The sequence below is a fragment of the Macaca thibetana genome, chromosome 13, assembly GCF_024542745.1.
Source record: "Macaca thibetana thibetana isolate TM-01 chromosome 13, ASM2454274v1, whole genome shotgun sequence".
Lineage (NCBI taxonomy): Eukaryota > Metazoa > Chordata > Mammalia > Primates > Cercopithecidae > Macaca > Macaca thibetana.
In genome coordinates this window covers 70,289,278-70,307,966 of record NC_065590.1, presented here as the reverse complement: position 1 = coordinate 70,307,966, position 18,689 = coordinate 70,289,278, and the positions used below count along the sequence as shown (strand labels likewise).

Below are 18,689 nucleotides of genomic sequence, written 5' to 3'. Positions count from 1 at the left end.
TATCTAATTTGGTCAAAATCGGTGTCAAAGAAAGCTACCAAAAAGAAGGTGACCGTGAGATTTTAGCTAAATCTCAAAAAACCAGTGGGAGTTTTCCAATCAGAAAATGGATTGATGGAGAGGGCATTTCTGTCAGAAGGGACATCTTAAGTGGAAGAAAAAAACAGCAAACAGAATAATTACACCCAAAAGGTATGGAAGGAATGGAGTCAGAGAAGGAACAGAAAGGGCCTGGTTGTGAAGAACTTTACTAAGAACCTGAAATCAGCTAGATATTTTTAAACAGGGATATAACAGGATTATCATATTTGTGTTTTAGAAAATGAATTCTATGGATATGGAAGATGAATTAAAATACAGAAATACTAGAAGCGAGGAGGACAGTTAAGTTACTACAGTAGAGTAGATAAAAGTAGCAGTGAATAGAGAGAAATTTTTAGAATGGTAGAAATTTTTCAGAATTGTATTTATATAGTATTTGAGGTTTCTCAGCATAGATGTTCCTAAGTCAACCTCAGATTATACACTATGTAATCCTGAAAATTTATAGTAAATTTTATCACACATTAAGGAATGCTTTGATAAATCCACTGCTAGATAAGTAATTCTTCTGTAACATTAACGATTTGGTTTTACTTTTGGATCTTAAAGTGGGACTGCTTAGAAAATCTGCAAAAATCATGCAAAGAAAATCATGTAAAATCATGATCTTTACTTAGGCATTTGCAGGTGAAATGACAAGATATCTGGAATTGTATTAAAATAGATCAAGGTGAAAAAGACTGACAAAAACATTAACTGTTAAAACCTGGGGCTGTATATATAAAAGATATTAGTTTCTCTATGAGTATATTTCACATTTTCCTCAATAATTCTTTTTAAAATTCAATTTAAAATTCAAGCCACAAATAAATGCTTTTTAAAAATTTCTTAGTTTATTATACAAATAGTGCTGTAACATCATGAATAATCCCAAATCATTCTATATACTTCAAAAGATACAAAACCAGGCTGGGCACGGTGGCGCACGCCTATAATCCCAACACTTTGGGAGGCCGAGGTGGGCAGATCACCTGAGGTCGGGAGTTTGAAACCAGCCTGACCAACATGGAGAAACCCCATCTCTACTAAAAATGCAAAATTAGCTGGCTGTGGTGGCGCATGCCTGTAATCCCAGCTACTGGGGAGGCTGAGGCAGGAGAATCGCTTGAACTCAGGAGGAGGAAGCTGCAGTGAGCCGAGATTGTGCCATTGCACTCCAGCCTGGGCAACAAGAGCAAAACTCTGTCTCAAAAAAAAAAACAAAAAAGACACAAAACCAGCAACTCTTTTCCAGGAGCATCCCATTTAGTTAAGGAAGAAAAGAAAAAAATCTTCCCTACATTCAGCCAGTTTCTTATCTCAACTGTCCTTCAGAGTCAAATTTCTTAAAAAAATAAGCAACTCTGCCAGGCACAGTGGCTCACGCCTGTAATCCCAGCATTCTGGGAGGTTGAGGTGGGCGGATCACAAGGTCAAGGAATCGAGACCATCCTGGCCAACATGGTGAAACCCCACCTCTATTAAAAATAAAATAATCAGCCCAGTGTGGTGGCACACGCCTGTAGTCCCAGCTGCTCAGGAGGCTGAGGCAGGAGAATGGCTTGAACCCGGGAGGCGGAGGTTGCAGTGAGCTGAGACCACGCCACTGCACTCCAGCCTGGTAACGGAGCAAGACTCCAACTCAAAGAAAAAAATAAATAAATAAGCAACTCTATCTCTCCCCACTTCATCCTTCTCAGCCCTCGATCCTCTGTGATCTGGCTCACGTTCCTGCTGCCTTACTAAGGATGCTTTAGTAAGGGTACCAATAAGCTTCCAACAGGCAACTCCAAATGACTATTTTCAGTATACAACTTACTTGGGGTCTACTTAGCATCTTCAGTTATTGAACTCCCTCCTTTAACTCACTTCCAAAATACTACTCTCTCCTCCTTCCTTCTCTATTTCTTTGTTGGCTCTTCTTCCTCTGTCTTCTCCTCAAGTATTTCTACTTCCTGTCACGACTTCTAGTTCTCTCTTCTGTTTCCACAATACTTGTTCTACCAACTACTCCTTTCACTTCACTCACAGTAATACTGATGATTCCCAAGTATATATCTATCATCATGAGTCCCTCTCACATATCTGATCTTTAATTCTTCTTTTTAACTCATTTGATACCTTCTAAAAGTCTCTCATAATTCAGATAGTCCTTCAAGTCAGAAACCTGGGAGTCGTTCTCAAATTATCTTTCTCACTCACCCACTGTCCCATCTCCAAATTTTTATATAATCTTCAGATTTCATGGATTCTACTTTAACAATTTTTTATAGTTGATGTGTCTCCATTTTAGCAGCTACTATGTTATCATTTCTCATCTTAAACTATTACAATCTTTCTGCCTGTGTTTACAGATCTTTCCAGTCCACCCCCCACACTGAGGTCAGGAGATCTTTCTAAAAATGTATTTCATACTCTATCTTGCTTAAAACTTTCAAGTGCTTAACAACTAAATGCAGTATATATTTCCAGATTGGATCTTGAACCAGGGAAAAAAAATGCTACAAAGATCATTATTAGGACATCTGAATATAGACTATATCAGATAATAAAATATCAATGTCACATTTCTTTAATTTGGTAATGTACTATAATTATATAAGGAAATGTCCTTGCTCTTAGGAAATATACACGGAGGTAGTCAGGGACAAACTAGCAAATGATTTAGGGGAAAAAATGATACCTATAGAGATAGCAAACACAATAAAGCAAACATAGCAAAACTTTTCAATTGGTGAATCTGGGTTAAGGGTATACAAGATTCTTGCAACTCCTCTGTTAGTTTGAGATCATGTTAGATAAAATTTTTTTGGCTGGGCATGGTGACTCATGCCTATAATCACGGCACTTTGAGAGGCTACAGCAGGAGGACTGCTTGAGCCCAGGAGTTCCAGACCAGCCCTGGCAACAGGGCAAGACCCTGTTTCTCTAAAAATTAAAAAATTTATCTGTGTGGACTGGAGTATATCTGTATTCCCAGCACTCGGGAGGCTGAAGTGGGAGGATCACTCGTGCCCAGAAGGTTGACACTGCAGTGAGCCATGACTGTGCCACTGCACTCCAGCCTGGTCGACAGAGCAAGACCCTGTCTCAAAAAAAAAAAAAAAAAAAAAATTTAAACTTCCCATATTCCCTGTTACATGTAAGATAAAAGTTTGAACTCCTTGGTTAGGCTCTCTGTGATCTGACTCTTGCCCCCTCTACCATTATCGGTCATCAATTGAGAGGAGGACCACAACCAACATCCTACTCTCCACACACGAAGATTACAAATTTCTTAACACACCAAACTGCTTTGTTCCATGTCAAACATGTTTTCTCTACGTCCTGCAACTTGTCTAACAAGCACCTTCTTATTTCATGCTATCCAAGCCTCACCTCCTCTTACTCTGCCCTCCTTTCTACTTTCACGTTCCAGACGAAAATAACCACTCTGGGCCGCGGTGGCTCATGCCACCCAGCACTTTCGGAGGCCGAGGCAGGCGGATCACGAAGTCAAGAGATCGAGACCATCCTGGCCAATATGGTGAAACCCCGTCTCTATTGAAAATACAAAAATTAGCTGGGTGTGGTGGCGAGCGCCTGTAATCCCAGCTACTCGGGAGACTGAGGCAGGAGAATTGCTTGAACCCAGGAGGTGGAGGCTGCAGTGGGCTGAGATGGTGCCACGGCACTCCAGCCTGGCAACAGAGCAAAAATCCGTCTCAAAAAAAAAATATCTCAAATACTCGGCCGGGTACATTGGCTCATGCCTGTAATCCCAGCACTTTGGGAGGCCGAGGCAGTGGATTACCTGAGGTCAGGAGTTCAAGACCAGTCTGACCAATATGGTGAAACCCCGCCTCTACTAAAAATGCAAAAAAATTAGCCAGGCATGGTAGCATGCGCTTGTAGTCCCAGCAACTCGGGAGGTTGAGACAGGAGAACTGCTTGACCCCGGGAGGCGGAGGCTGCAGTGAGCTGAGATCACACCACTGCACTCCAGCCTAGTCAACAAAGTGGGACTCTGCGAAAAAAAAAAAAAAAAAAAAAAAAAAAAAAAAAATCTCACTACTCCCAAATTACGTACTTTTAAAAATGTTTTTATTCTTTCCATGTCCCTAATACAGCTTTTCACCAACTTTCCTGAAGTATGAAAAGAAACACATATTTTTCACTAAGAGGTCAACCTATTTTCAATCTCTTATGTCATTTAAAGATTCTACATGATGATGAACACAAGTTCTAATAAAATTTTATCTGTTTCTCATTATTCATAAATATCATCTATTTATCCAATTGTATCTAAATGCTATTTCATTGCAAATATCCCATTCACCAACTTGAAAAAGAGAAAAACAAAACAAGCATCATTAAAAACGAAGCAAAAAAGTAGCAAAAGAGATAATTCCAGTATTACCTATACATACTCAGTTACCTAAAAAAAATGAACTGGCTCAGATTGTTGACAAAAAAATCCAAGGCCCATTCATTAAAGCAAATAAATAACTCATATAACTTCCAAAACTCTCACTCATGACCTATTTTCCTTTACTTGTGACCCAAATTTAGTTACTTGAGTATCGTAGACACTAGCAAAATAGAAAGGTAAGATAAGCTTCTGGAGAGATTGTAACGGCAGACAGCAAAGGAACAAAACACACACAAAAAAGTCTATAGGCTGGGCACGGTGGCTCACGCCTGTAATCCCAGCACTTTGGGAAGCTGAGATGGGTGGATCACGAGGTCAGGAGATCGAGACCATCCTGGCTAACATGGTGAAACCCCGTCTCTACTAAAAATACAAAAAATTAGCTGGGTATGGTGGTGGGCACCTGTAGTCCCAGCTACTTGGGAGGCTGAGGCAGGAGAATGGTGTGAAGCCGGGAGGTGGAGCTTGCAGTGAGCCAAGATCACGCCACTGCACTCCAGCCTGGGCAACAGAGCGAGACTCCATCTCAAAAAAAAAAAAAAAGTCTATATAGAATATTAACATAGTCTGCTGGAACAATTTTTTTCTAAAGAAATACATCAAATTGAGTAATATTAAATGACAGGAAAAAGAGTAAACATTATAGAAATTTTGTTTAAAAATTAAAAACGATTTCAACTTTAAAATGAATGGATATTGACAGTTCAGGGAGCACATCTGTTTCTTCAAAACAGGCAGAGTAGGAAAAACATGTTGCTAATTTTAAAAAAATCATATAAATCAGTTTTTTGATCATTATTAAACTATTCATAAAATTAACATATTCCAACCATTCATACAAATGTTTACTACAGATACTCCTGAATCCAAGCAGTATTAACATTTAAATTTATTTTAGGAATGATGAAAAAATTATTCCAACATTTAAGAGACAGCCATTTTTGCTGGGCCCAGTGGCTCACACCTGTAATCCCAGCACTTTAGGAGACCCGAGGTGGGCAGATCACCTGAGGTCAGGAGTTCAAGACCAGCCTGACCAACATGGAGAAATCCCATCTCTACTAAATATACAAAATTAGCTCGGTGTGGTGGCGCATGCCTGTAATCCCAGCTACTGGGGAGGCTGAGGCAGGAGAACTGCTTGAAACCAGGAGGCGGAGGTTGCGGAGAGCCGAGATCGCACCATTGCACTCCAGCCTGGGCAACAAGAGCGAAACTCCATCTCAAAAACAAACAAAAAAAAAGAACACCACTTTTCATTTTACTGAATTACCTTTCCTGTTTAAGAGCATATTCCAACATTTTGATCCTCCTCACAAGATCCTTCTTCAAATTTTCTTGGCCCTTCCTTTCTCCCTGTAGGAAGGCAATCTGGGCCTGAGTAGGGGAAAGACAGACAAAATTCAGTTTAGACCAAAAAAAAAAAAAAAAAAAATTATTTTAACTCAGTAAAGAACCTTTGGAAGTTAGAACAATTAGATGCAAAAATACTTCCTTTACCTATTTCTCACAAAGTATGTACAAATATAAAAATGCACTGACCGCAAGGGGGAAAAAGGATTTAAGTTAAATAGGGCTGTGGGGACATCCAAATGCATTTTACTTCAGGCTAGGGATTTTACAACACACAGTCCATATCATTAAAGAGTCTACAATCTAAAACAACTAATACTGCTGGGCGCAGTGGCTCACACCTGTAATCCCAGCACTTTGGGAGGCTGAGGCAGGCGGATCACTTGAGGTCAAGAGTTCAAGACCAGCCTGGCCAACATGGTGAAATTCCGTCTCTACTAAAAATACAAAAATTAGCCAGGCCTGGTGGCACCTGTAATCCCAGCTACTTGGGAGGCTGAGGCAGGAGAACTGCTTGAACCCGGGAGGCGGGGGTTGCAGTGAGCCAAGATCATGCCACTGCACTCCATTCTGGGTAACAGAGTGAGACTCCATCTCAAAAAATAAAATAAAACAACTAATATTAATGCAAACAAATGCAAGGTGTACAGTACAGTTGGCTAATGTGTTTGTCTTTTTGCCATCAACAGGATTTCTTTTTTATAAAGCAAAAAGGGTTAAAGTAAAACTAGTTCTTATAATCCCCTTGCACAAGCTTCATCATATATTTAAATTTTATGACAGATTCCTTAAATGACTTTATTTTGGACCTCCCCAACAAACAATAAATTGCTCCCTTTTCTCAATCCCCACCGTTTTCCTCACTCACCTTGGAATGTAATCCAAAGAAAAAAGAAAGTGAAAGTTGGGAAAAGGAAAATCAGAGACAACGGCCTTCTGCCCCCACCCCAAGGAATTACTAAAACCCTGTATTTGAACATGAAACAAACTGTAAACAACTTTTAAAGTCAGTAAAACAGAGGGGCTAAGAAAGAGTAGCTCTCCAGAATATTAAAAGAACATTTACAATTGAAATACTATCTTTCCAATAAGAAACTGAAACTATGTCACAAACACTAATTTGTTAAAGTGACTCATAATACCTCTTAAAAGTCATAAGGGCCTCAAAACTAGCTATATATTTCACTATTCTCACATGTACCACCACCCCCTGTCTATTATACTGACCCACTAAGACAGGTAACAATGTTATTTATGTATCTACAGTGCTTTCCATTAAGTAAGCAAGAACTTTACATTTAAGGATGACCTTGCCACATCCGTAAGGAATTGTGAGGATTGTCCAACTCAGGTTTAGCAAGTGAGCCACTAAACTTAAATCTCATTCAAACTTAGTTTACATTTATCTTACTGAAATAAAAGTGGTCTGAAAACAATTCAATTGTTTTCAGAGGAGAAGCATCAAATATCCACAATACTCTTCTGAAATTACACATTCTGCAATGGGATAATTATGTTACCTAACCAGAACTGTAATGATACATGCATTTAAAACTGATAAAAATGAAAGTCTTGTCAAAAGGAAATGACAGCCCAACTTGTCAGGCCAAACATGCTTTGGCATAGAACTTTATATGCTCTTTAAAATGACTTTAATAAAAGTAATAAGCTAATCAATGCAATCAAACATTGAAAGTAATAACCATATCAATTATCAATTTTGTCCTCTCGATACTCCTTGGCTAGTTTTGTATTTCTGTACCCTCATTGGTCCTGGATGATTCTGAAACTTCAGCCTATAATACTCTAAAGTCCTTACTGTATATGTTCAACTTCGAGCATAAGAGAAATTACAATTAAAAGTATAATCAGAGGCTGGGCACAGTGGCTCAGCCCTGTAATCACAGCACTTTGGGAGGCCGAGGCAGGAGGATAACTTGAGCTCAGGAGTTTGAGCCTAGCTTGTGCAAAAAAGCAAGACCACGTCCCTACAAATAATTTAAAAAATCAGCCAGGCACGGTGGCATGTGTCTTTGGTCCCAGCTACTTGGGAGGCTGAGGCAGGAGGATCACCTGAGCCCAGGAGGCCAAGGCTGCAGTGAGCAGTCTTGAGGGTGCAGTAATCACACCACCACCCTCCAACATGGGTGACAGAGTGAGACCTTGTCTCAAAATAAAAAAAAAGTGGGGGGGACAGGGTAATCAGGGCCAGGCATGGTAGCTAATGCCTGTAATCCCAGAACTTTGGGAGACTGAGGTGAGAGGACTGCTTGAGGCTAGGAGTTTGAGATCATCCTGGCCAACATACCAAGACATCTCATAAAAAAATTAAAAATATAAAAAATAAACTACAATCAGATTTCTCCTTTTCCAGCAAACGGATAAAGTTCAGTAATTTAATAATGTGGTAGAAAACAGACATTTATATACTAGCTGTGATGGTATAAACCAGTTCCACTTTATAGAGACAACTGGCAATATCTGTCAAGTTTGTAAATGCATATACCCTTTAACTCAGCAATTTTAGAATGTTATCCTTCAAATATATATTTGCACATATGTGAAATTACATAATACATGACTGATAAAACACAGACAAGAATATGTATACAACCCAAATGACCATCTAAAGGGGACCGGTTAAATAAATTATGACTATAATTGAAAGAAAATTAGGACCTGAACTAAGACCTTTGAGAAAAGAGTAAAAGAGTATGAGAATAATGTCAATCTTTTACCTTTTTTTCTCTACGAAACTTATAAACAAAAAGTCTTAAAACACATTCCTACATAAAAAAACGAATTCCTTCTGTAAAACAACCTCAGTCGAAAACACAGTAATTGGTATAAATTCTTACCCTTTAACAATAAAGATTAAAATCCAGCTAAAACTTCTCCAGATACGGCAGTATATTGCTCTTTGAATTGAGTTCATTGAAAAGGGCGGGGGAGGGTGAGAGACAGACAAAAACAGTGAAAGGAAGGAAAAAAGGTAAAAAAAAAAAAAAAAAAAAAAAAAAAGAGGAAAATAGGTCGGACACAGTGGCTCACACCTGTAATCCCAGAACTTTGGGAGGCTGAGGCAGGGGGATCACCTGAGGTCAGGAGTTCAAGACCAGCCTGGTCAACATGGTGAAACCCTGTCTCCACTAAACATACAAAAATTAGCCAGGCATGGTGGTATGCACCTGTATTCCCAGCTACTCGGAAGGCTGTGACAGAAGAATCGCTCAAACCCGGGAGGCAGAGGTTGCAGTGAGCAGAGATCGCACCACTGTACTCCAGCCTGGGTGACACAGTGAGACTCCATCTTAAAAAAAAAAAAGTGTTATGAATCAAATATATTTTAAAAATTACAAATCATCATACTGCCATTTATCTGTACAACTAAACCTAATGATAACAGCATATATTTCTGGAGAAGAAAACTTTGGAATTATCTTTAAGGAAAATGAATGTTGAACTTCCATGATACTTTATACATGTTTTTCACAGTATAGAAAATCACATATTCACTTCCTAACCATTATAAACAAAAAAGATACAAATAATAGTAGGTAGACATTTTACTATTTAAGTCTGCATGACAAAAAGAAAATTTATTTTTATATTATTTTCAATTCTAATTTGTCAAAAGGATATATGTAAATAGGAATATAAATCTTCTATATCTAACCAGGTTTATCTGCATATATAATATATAATAAACAATTAAAATATTTAAAATGTACCACTTAATTTATTAAAGCCCCTCCCTCCTTTTTTTGTTTTGAGACGGAGTCTCTGTTGCCCAGGCTGGAGTGCAGTGGCGTGATCTTGGCTCACTGCAACTTCAGCCTTCCGGGGTCGAAGTAATTCTCCTGCCTTAGCCTCCTGAGTAGCTGGGATTACAGGCATGCACCACCATGCCCAGCTAATTTTTGTATTTTTAGTAGAGACAGGGTTTTACCATGTTGGTCAGGCTGTTCTCAAACTCCTGACCTCGTGATCCACCCACCTGGGCCTCCCAAAGTGCTGGGATTATAGGCGCAAGTCACCGTGCCCAGTCTTATTGAAGCCATTTTAAACTAAATTTAAAAGGGCTAGGATTCAAAATTGAAATCACCGAGAAGTATATTCAAAATGAAAAATACACAAAATTCTTGGGTTGGACACTTTTCAGTAGCTTTTCAGTTACTTGTTACTTGCTATGGAACATAAAGAGCATTCACTTTTACAAAAATCTAAAATAAAATATTATAAAACTTGATTAAGGTTCTCATCTTTCGATCTGAACACAAACTTTAAAGTAAAAGAGGAAATATATAAGTAAAAGTCAATTATATGGTTACAGTGTACAATGAAGTTTCAATAATCTGCTTTATGTCTTAATGCCTTTTATAAACTATAACTATTCCCTCTGAAAAGCTCTGGATTATATTATGCTCTTAAATCTAGGCTGCTAGTTTTCTCTGGCACATAATCACTGCCTCTAGCCCTCTCCTCTCTCTTAAAGACAGTGTCATTATCAGGCTGGGCATGGTGGCTCATGCCTGCAATCCCAGCACTTTGGGAGACCAAGGCAGGTGGATCACCTGAGGTCAGGAGTTTGAGACCAGCCTGACCAGTATGATGAAACCCCATCTCTACTAAAAATACATAAATTAGCCAGGCATGGTGGCGTGCGCCTGTAGTCCCAGCTACTCAGGAGGCCATGACAGGAGAATCGCTTGAACCTGGGAGGTGGAAGTTGCAGTGAGCCAAGATCATGCCACTGCACTCCAGACTGGGTGACAGAGAGAGACTCCATCTCGAAAAAAAAAAAAAGGGTCATTATCATTTGGTGACATCAAGCTTTACCATCAGAATCACCCAGATGACTTGTTAAGACATAATTTTTTTAGGTTCTACCCTCAGAGTTGCTCATTCAGTAGGTCTGGAGTGGGGCCCAAGAATTTCCATTTCTAATAAGTACCCAGGTGATAATGCTGCTGATCTGGGACCACACTTGGAGAACCACGGACTTAAACCATTTGTAACACAGTTAGAAGGCCAAAAACAAAAAACAAAGCAAAACAAAACAAAACACAAACCAGGAAACAGTCTGTTGAGGAGCAAGGAACAGAACAGTCCCAGAAGTCAGGCGTGGTGGCTCACGCCTGTAATCCTAGCACTTCGAGAGACCGAGGTGGGCGGATCACTTGAGATCAGGAGTTCGAAACCAGCCTGGCCAACATGGTAAAACCCCCGTCTCTACTAAAAATATTAAAAAATTAGCCAGGTGTGGTGGCAAGCGTCTGTAATTCCAGCTACTCGGGAGGCTGAGGCAGGAGAACTGCTTGAACCTGAGAGGTAGAGGTTGTGATGAGCTGAGATCATGCCACTGCACTCCAGCCTGAGCGACAGAGCAAAACTCTCTCGAAAAAAAAAAAAAAGAAGCAGCAAAGAACAGTCCCAGAACCCTACCTCTTTTTTTTCCCAAAGTGTTGGCATTACAGGTGTCAGCTACCACGTCCAGCCCCAGAGCCCTACCTTTTTACTTCACAGAAGTAGAGTCTTACACAGGCCTTCAAATTGACAGACGAGTACATACTAGCTTTTTGATTCTCTTCCAAATTCCTTATTTATGACTATACTTTTAGCAGTCTCCTGATAAAATAAAATCTACCAATATATTTCAGTTCAATCATGTTTGGGAAATACCTACTTCCCATCAAGGTCTAAACTGTTGTAAAGGAGAATATAGGAAAAACAAATAAAACCAAGTTTCTACCCACAAGGCGCTTCCAATCTAGTTAGGGTACAAGACCAGTACACATATGTTCACCAAAACAGCTAAGAAAAGATAGTGCAGTATTAATAAATGAGGATTCAAGTAATACAGTCAAATATTCGTATTTGTTCATTTAACAATATTAACTAAACACCTACTTTGTGCCAGGCACAGTTATTGGCACTGGGACTAAACTAGTGACAAAACAAAACAGAGCTAACAATCCAGTGGTTGAAACATATGCTGCCCAAGATGTATGTGTACCAGCAGCATATGTTATATTTACTTAGAACTAGAAACACAGTTGCAGGCAAAAGCAGTCAATATAAAAATAAACACAAAAAGTAACTGGATGCCTATTTAACTCTGGAGTCAAGTAGAGAACTGATGTTCAACTTAAAAATTGCTTGCTTGCTTATTCATGTATTTGTTTGTTTATTTGAGACAGGGTCTCACTCTGTTGCCCAGGCTGGAGTGCAATCATAGCTCACCACAGGCTCAAAATCCTGAACTCAAGCAATTCTCCCGCCTCAGCCTCCCAAGTAGCTGGGACTATAGGCGCACACCACCACATGCAGCTAATTTTAATTTTTTTGGTAGAGACAGGGTCTTCCTATGTTGCCAGGCTGTTGCCTAGCCTCAAGCAATCCTCTCACCTTGGCCTCCCAAAGTGCTGGAACTACATGCAAGAGCCACTGCACCAGGCCTATTCTAATCTGGTATTTATGCTATAGCTAGTTTTACCTTTTTTTTTTTTTTTTTTGTGAGACAGAGTCTCGCTCTGTCATCCAGGCTGGAGAACAGTGGCACAATCTCAGCTCACTGCAACCTCTGCCTCCCGGGTTCAAGCAATTCTACTATGTCAGCCTCCAAAGTAGCTGGGATTACAGGCGCCTGCCATTGTGTCTGGCTAATTTTTGTATTTTTAATAGAGACAGGGTTTCACCATGCTGGCCAGGCTGGTCTCGAACTCCTGACCTCAGGTGATCTGCCCGCCTCAGCCTCCCAAAGTGCTGGGATTACAGGCGTGAGCCACTATACCTGGCCAAGTTTTACATTTTAACAAACTAGTGAGTCTCCTGAAATTTTCCTAATAAATAAAATACTGTACCATTTTATTTATCTCGTTACATTTCAAAAAAAGATAAGATGTGAACTGATGGATTATATTGAAAATAAAGATACATTTCATTTTATGTTTTTTAGAGATGAGGGTCTCTCTCTGCTGCCAGGTTAGAAGTGCAGTGCCATGATTGTAGTTCACTACAGCCTTGAACTCCTGGGCTCAAGTGATCCTTCTAGATAACATTTTACCTCTGAAATGCTATAGGAGATAGTGGTATGTTCTTTCAAAAGCAATCTCTCCATCCCTAAATGTAAGACTACAAATATAGATTTTCGTGTACAGAAAACCCTCAATTGCCCAAATTCTCATTTAAAGCACTAAATTAATTACACCCACAATGTCACCTTATGGCAGCATATAAATAAATATACATCGGTAGGTTTTTTGAGATCCTAAAGGCTACCTCAGAACTCGAATCAGTCAGTTAAATTCCCTCAGCACATTTTCCTATCTTTCAACTCTATAAATGTTCCTTATGTTTGCTCAAAGGGCTAGAAATTCCATTTTTTTAAAATTTACACACACACACACACACACATGCAGTTAGCCCTTCATATCCATGTGTTCTACATCTGCAGATTCAATCAACCATCTATCAAAAACATTCAATAAACAATACAATAAATAGAAAATTTTAAAAATATATAACAGCATTTACATTAGGTATTATAAATAATCTAGAGATTATTTAAAGTATATGGGAGGGTGTGCATAGTTTATATGCATATACTACGCCACCTTATATAAGAAAATTGGAACTTGAGTATCCACAGTTTTTTGTATTGGGTAGGGGAGTTTCTGGAACCAATCCCCTACAGACATCGAAGGATAACTGTATATGTACATATACACATATGTAGAAGAAAAGAGAGAATAAGATATCAATCAAGGGAGGAATTCTGCATATTTACAGTATGAGACAGTATGACATTCCTAGATTTAACATTCATGCTTACCACTGTTTTAAGAGCTACCCAGAAGATACTTTGTTAAGGCAATGGAGAAGCTAGAGGCCCAATCTAGAGGTTAAAAGCATGAGTCTAGCCTAACACCAAGCATTTGTCTTTGGAAGTTTTTTTGAGACAGGGTTGGAGAGCAATGGCACAATCACAGCTCACTGTAGTCTTGACCTCCTGGGCTCAGGCGATTCTCCTGCTTCAGCCTCTTGAGGAGCAGGGCCCACCGGTGTGTGCCGCCATGCCCAGCCAAGCATTTGTATTAAAGTTAAAAGGCAATGACTCTAAACAGTTTAAGAAAAAAAACTAGGCCGGGCACGGTGGCTCTCAACCTTGTAATTTTAGCACTTTGGGAGGCCGAGGCAGGAGGATCATGAAGTCAGGAGATCGAGACCATCCTAGCTAACACAGTGAAACCCCGTCTCTACTAAAAAAACAAAAAAAATAGCTGGGTGTGGTGGTGGGCACTTATAGTCCCAGCTACTTGGGAGGTTGAGGCAAGAGAATGGCGAGAACCTGGGAGGCGGAGCTTGCAGTGAGCAGAGATCACACCACTGCACTCCAGCCTGGGTGACAGAGCAAAACTCTGTCTCAAAAAAGAAAAAAACCTAAATCTATTGATGTAAAATGCCCTCTGCCCCCACAAAGAAAGAAAAATATAAGGACTAAGAAAATAGCAGCTCTTCACGAGAAAAAGAACAGAAATGTTCTATACCCCACCACCAAAAATCACTGAACTAATTTAGCAAATGCTCCAACCTGAGCAAAAAGGATTCAAGTGAAATAAAACTTTCATTAAAGTTGAAAAGGATTTTAATTTACTTATAGAATATGCATACATGTAAGAAACAAAACATATGACTCTCAATGGAAATATAATTCAGATAAAGAAATCCACAAAAAATTATCTTAATCTTAAAATCTGAGGATTTACAGAGCTCTCAGAACGTATTACTTGCAAATGATAAGTCTTCTATAATGTATGATTTTGTTTATGGTTAGCTCCAAAGGAGTTTTAAACATGTTTTAAACCAACATGATTATCCGTTGGTAGGTATATGATCTCTAAAGAAGTATTCTTCAACAGGGAACACTTCTAATATTTAAAACATTCAGTCTTTATGTATAAATTATGAATCCATAAATCTTAAGGAACTACATAAAGCCCAAACTCTTCCCAATGGAATGAGGCTATCGACAATCTGTTCCCTCTATCTAGCTTTGTCTTCCACATCCCTACTCACACACATCCTATGCTCCAATCAAAGTAGACAATTAGGCTGGGTCCGGTGGCTCACGCCTGTAATCCCAGCACTTTGAGAAGCCTAGATGGATGGATCATTTGAGCTCAGGAGTTTGAGTCCAGCCATGGGCAACATGGTGAAACCCTGTCTCTACTAAAAAATACAAAAATTAGCCAGGTATGGTGGCTCAAGACTGTAACCCCAGCTACTCAGGAGGCTGAGGCACAAGAATCATTTGAACTTGGGAGGCAGAGGCTGCAGTGAACTGAGACTACACCACTGCACTCTAGCCTGGGCAACAGAGGGGAGGATGGTGGGCAAAGGGAGGAATGAAACTCATAATTTTATATTTTTAAAAAAGTAAGTAGACAATTAGTCTTCAGCTACTACCTGAACTTTCCCAGCTCCATGCCTTGGCTTATGCTCTTCTCTCTCCTACCTCTCCAAATGTCCTTTAATGTTCGGATTCTACCAATGTCCAAGTCTGAGCCTACATACACTACAGTAATCCCTTCTCTGAATTCCAAGAGCATTTCTTATTTTGTTTAAAAACAAAACAAAAAAACCTCTGTATGTACATATTATTTTAACACTTTATGGGACTTATATTAATGTTCAGCAAAAAGGCAAGAAAGTAAGCACTTTGGTATACTTAATATGTATCACGAACTCTACTAAACACCTTCTATAATTAATCTCATTTAATTAGGACTATTACATAATTGTCTTGTTCTCTTTTAATTTTCAAAATGTTCATAATTTATCTCATCCCAAACCAGGCAGAAGCCTTCATTCATGCATTCAACATAAAATAACTAAGTGCCTACTAAGTGCTTCCCACTTGTATTGAGGACACACAAAAAGGGGATTTTTGCATTCTACTAGATTATAAATCTGCTGAGGATAACAGCTACATAAAAATATACTCAACTATTCCATCCCAAAGTGCCTAGCAATACTGTGGTTATTCAATGTTGATTTAAAAGATAAAAGTTCAACCGCAGTAAATGGAAAAAAACAGATAAAAATACAAAAAACTAGCCGGGCGAGGTGGCGGGCGCCTGTGGTCCCAGCTACTCGGGAGGCTGAGGCAGGAGAATGGCGTAAACCCGGGAGGCGGAGCTTGCAGTGAGCCGAGATCGCGCCACTGCACTCCAGCCTGGGTGACAGAGCCAGACTCCGTCTCAAAAAAAAAAAAAAAAAAAAAAAGAAAATAAATGAAAAAAAAAAGAACATACAAAGTAGAAATATAAACAATAATTACCATAAACTGGAAAGTTTGTTTTTCCTTAAGCTTTGAAAATTTTAATTATCAGTTCTTTTGCCCACACAAAGGTGGCTATGAAATGTGAATCAGAGCTCCTATTAATAAAATAAAATAAATAAAAAATGTTGGTATTAACATGTAAATAATAAATTTATAAATATTATAAATGTTAAGTATTTAGACAAAAGCAAAGTGACAAATGCAGGTAGGAAATACCATGAAAACAATTTCTCTAAAAAAAACTTACGATGCCTAATCCCTAGAATAAAGACATTTAAGCCTTTCTTGCTTCATATTTAGACAAAAATCTTCCTGCTTCCTTATGTTCCTATTTCTTCTCTGAAAAGAGTGTAAGTAACCAGTTGTCCAAGACACCGCTCTTGAACAGTAATAGTGTGCTGTCTTTAGTATATGAAGATGTAATTACTGTAGTAACCTAAGCTTTTGGATTGGATTCTGTTTTGGTTTCATTTTCTTCTACCACTACAATAAATGACACATAATCTTTCACTCTAACGATAAATGGTGCATAATTTTAAGACAATTATGTGGGATTAAGAGAGAAATTCATGCTCATGCAACACAATTTATATTCTGTGAAGTATTAACAATGACCAAGTAAATGAACACGTAATCTGATTTAACACCATCTTATTAATTGATATTACAAACATAGATCACAATTTTGTAATATATTGAACAGGACTTAACAGAAAACTACACATATGTAAGTGATTAATAATCTTTCAATACGATGATGAAGCCAACAGAAAACTACAAAAACTGTATTTGAGAAAGATGGAAAGTGGTAATAGAGGAATATACATGTTCTCCAACTTCTAAATTGAGAAAATCTTATGAGTCAGCAAGTTAACGTTTAATTTGATTATTTTTGATGTTACCAGCCCCAGAAATAGCATTCTGAAACAGATTATAGGCTTTCTTCTTCCTGTATGTTGATACATCAACTATCACAAACCACCTTTCATTTTGTTGCTAAATTTTCAGAATAAAGTGTGTGTGTGTGTGTTAAAATTATCCTTCCAAAATAATCTATGCTCTTCCGTATTCTGGTTTAAAATATGGTTCATGATGGCAGAATTGTCCAGGTCAATACAGTAAAATACTCTGACCAAGACAGTAGGACCCAGACACAAGCTGGGGAAGAGAAAAATAAGCTCAGTTAAAAAGAAAAAGAGGGGCCAGGCGCGGTGGCTCAAGCCTGTAATCCCAGCACTTTGGGAGGCCGAGACTGGCGGATCACGAGGTCAGGAGATCGAGATCATCCTGGCTAACCTGATGAAAACCCGTCTCTACTAAAAAATACAAAAAAAAAACTAGCCGGGTGAGGTGGCGGGCACCTGTAGTCCCAGCTACTCGGGAGGCTGAGGCAGGAGAATGGCGTAAACCCGGGAGGCAGAGCTTGCAGTGAGCTGAGATCCGGCCACTGCACTCCAGCCTGGGCGACAGAGCGAGACTCCGTCTCAAAAAAAAAAAAAAAAAAAAAAAAAAAAAAAAGAAAAAGAAAAAGAGGGCCGGAACAGTGGCTCACGCCTGCAATCCCAGCACTTTGGGAGGCCAGGATGGGCGGATCACCTGAGGTCGGGAGTTCGAGACCAGCCTGACCAACATGGAGAAACCCCGTCTCTACTAAAAAATACAAAATTAGCCGGGCGTGGTGGCACATGCCTGTAATGCCAGCTATTCGGGAGGCTGAGGCAGGAGAATCACATGAACCCGGGAAGCGGAGGTTGCAGTGAGCCAAGATCATGCCACTGTACCCCAGCCTGGGCAACAAGAGCGAGACAGACGGACGGACGGAAGGAAGGAAGGAAGGGAAAAAGAGGTCAGGCATAATGGCTCAAGCCTGTAATCTTATCACTTTGGGAGGTCAAGGCAGGAAGATGGCTTGAGTCCAGGAGTTCAAGACTAGCCTGGGCAACACACTGGGACTCCATGTCTATAAAAAACTAAGTAAGTTAGTGGAGCATGCTGGTGCACACTTGTAGTCCCAGCTACTTGGCAGGGAGGCTGAAGTGGGAGGATCACTTGAGCCAGAGAGGTTGAGGCTACAGTGAGTCATGTTTGTACAACTGCACTTCAACCTGGGCTACAGAGCGAAACCTTGCCTTAAAAAAGAAAGAAAAGAAAAAGAAAAAAAAGAAAAGAAGAGAAGGAAGGAAGAAAGAAAAGGAAAAGAAACTTGCTGCATAGACATGACCATATTCATTTGAAAGCAAGTTAATAAATATGTATCCTGAAAAGGTAGTTTAGAAAAGAAACTTACAGGCTATGAGAGTGGTTATAAAACATTCTCTTAACAGTTAGCAGGAGGAAGAAAAAGTATATTCTTTAAAATGATTTCATTACTAGTAAATAGTTCTATAAGAAAAAGTAGAATGAAAAAGGCAAAGAAATATGAAACTAAGTCAATGAAAAACAAATAGGCTATGATCACACGTCTAAAGGCCATGAACACGGCAATGAGTATCTTAAAGA

General features: G+C 39.2%; 1 protein-coding gene across 3 annotated transcripts in view; it reads right to left on the bottom strand.

Moving 5' to 3' along the window:
* The window catches only part of STRN (striatin), a 127,867-nt gene that overhangs the window by 81,627 nt on the left and 27,551 nt on the right, over nt 1-18,689 (bottom strand). For 2 of the 3 annotated variants that reach the window (XM_050753338.1, XM_050753339.1), the window contains exon 2: nt 5,766-5,869. In XM_050753338.1, the coding sequence (XP_050609295.1) occupies nt 5,766-5,869 (104 nt within the window). Of the gene's footprint in view, nt 1-5,765; nt 5,870-18,689 lie in introns of those variants that run through there. The other variant, XM_050753340.1, reaches the window with a different exon arrangement.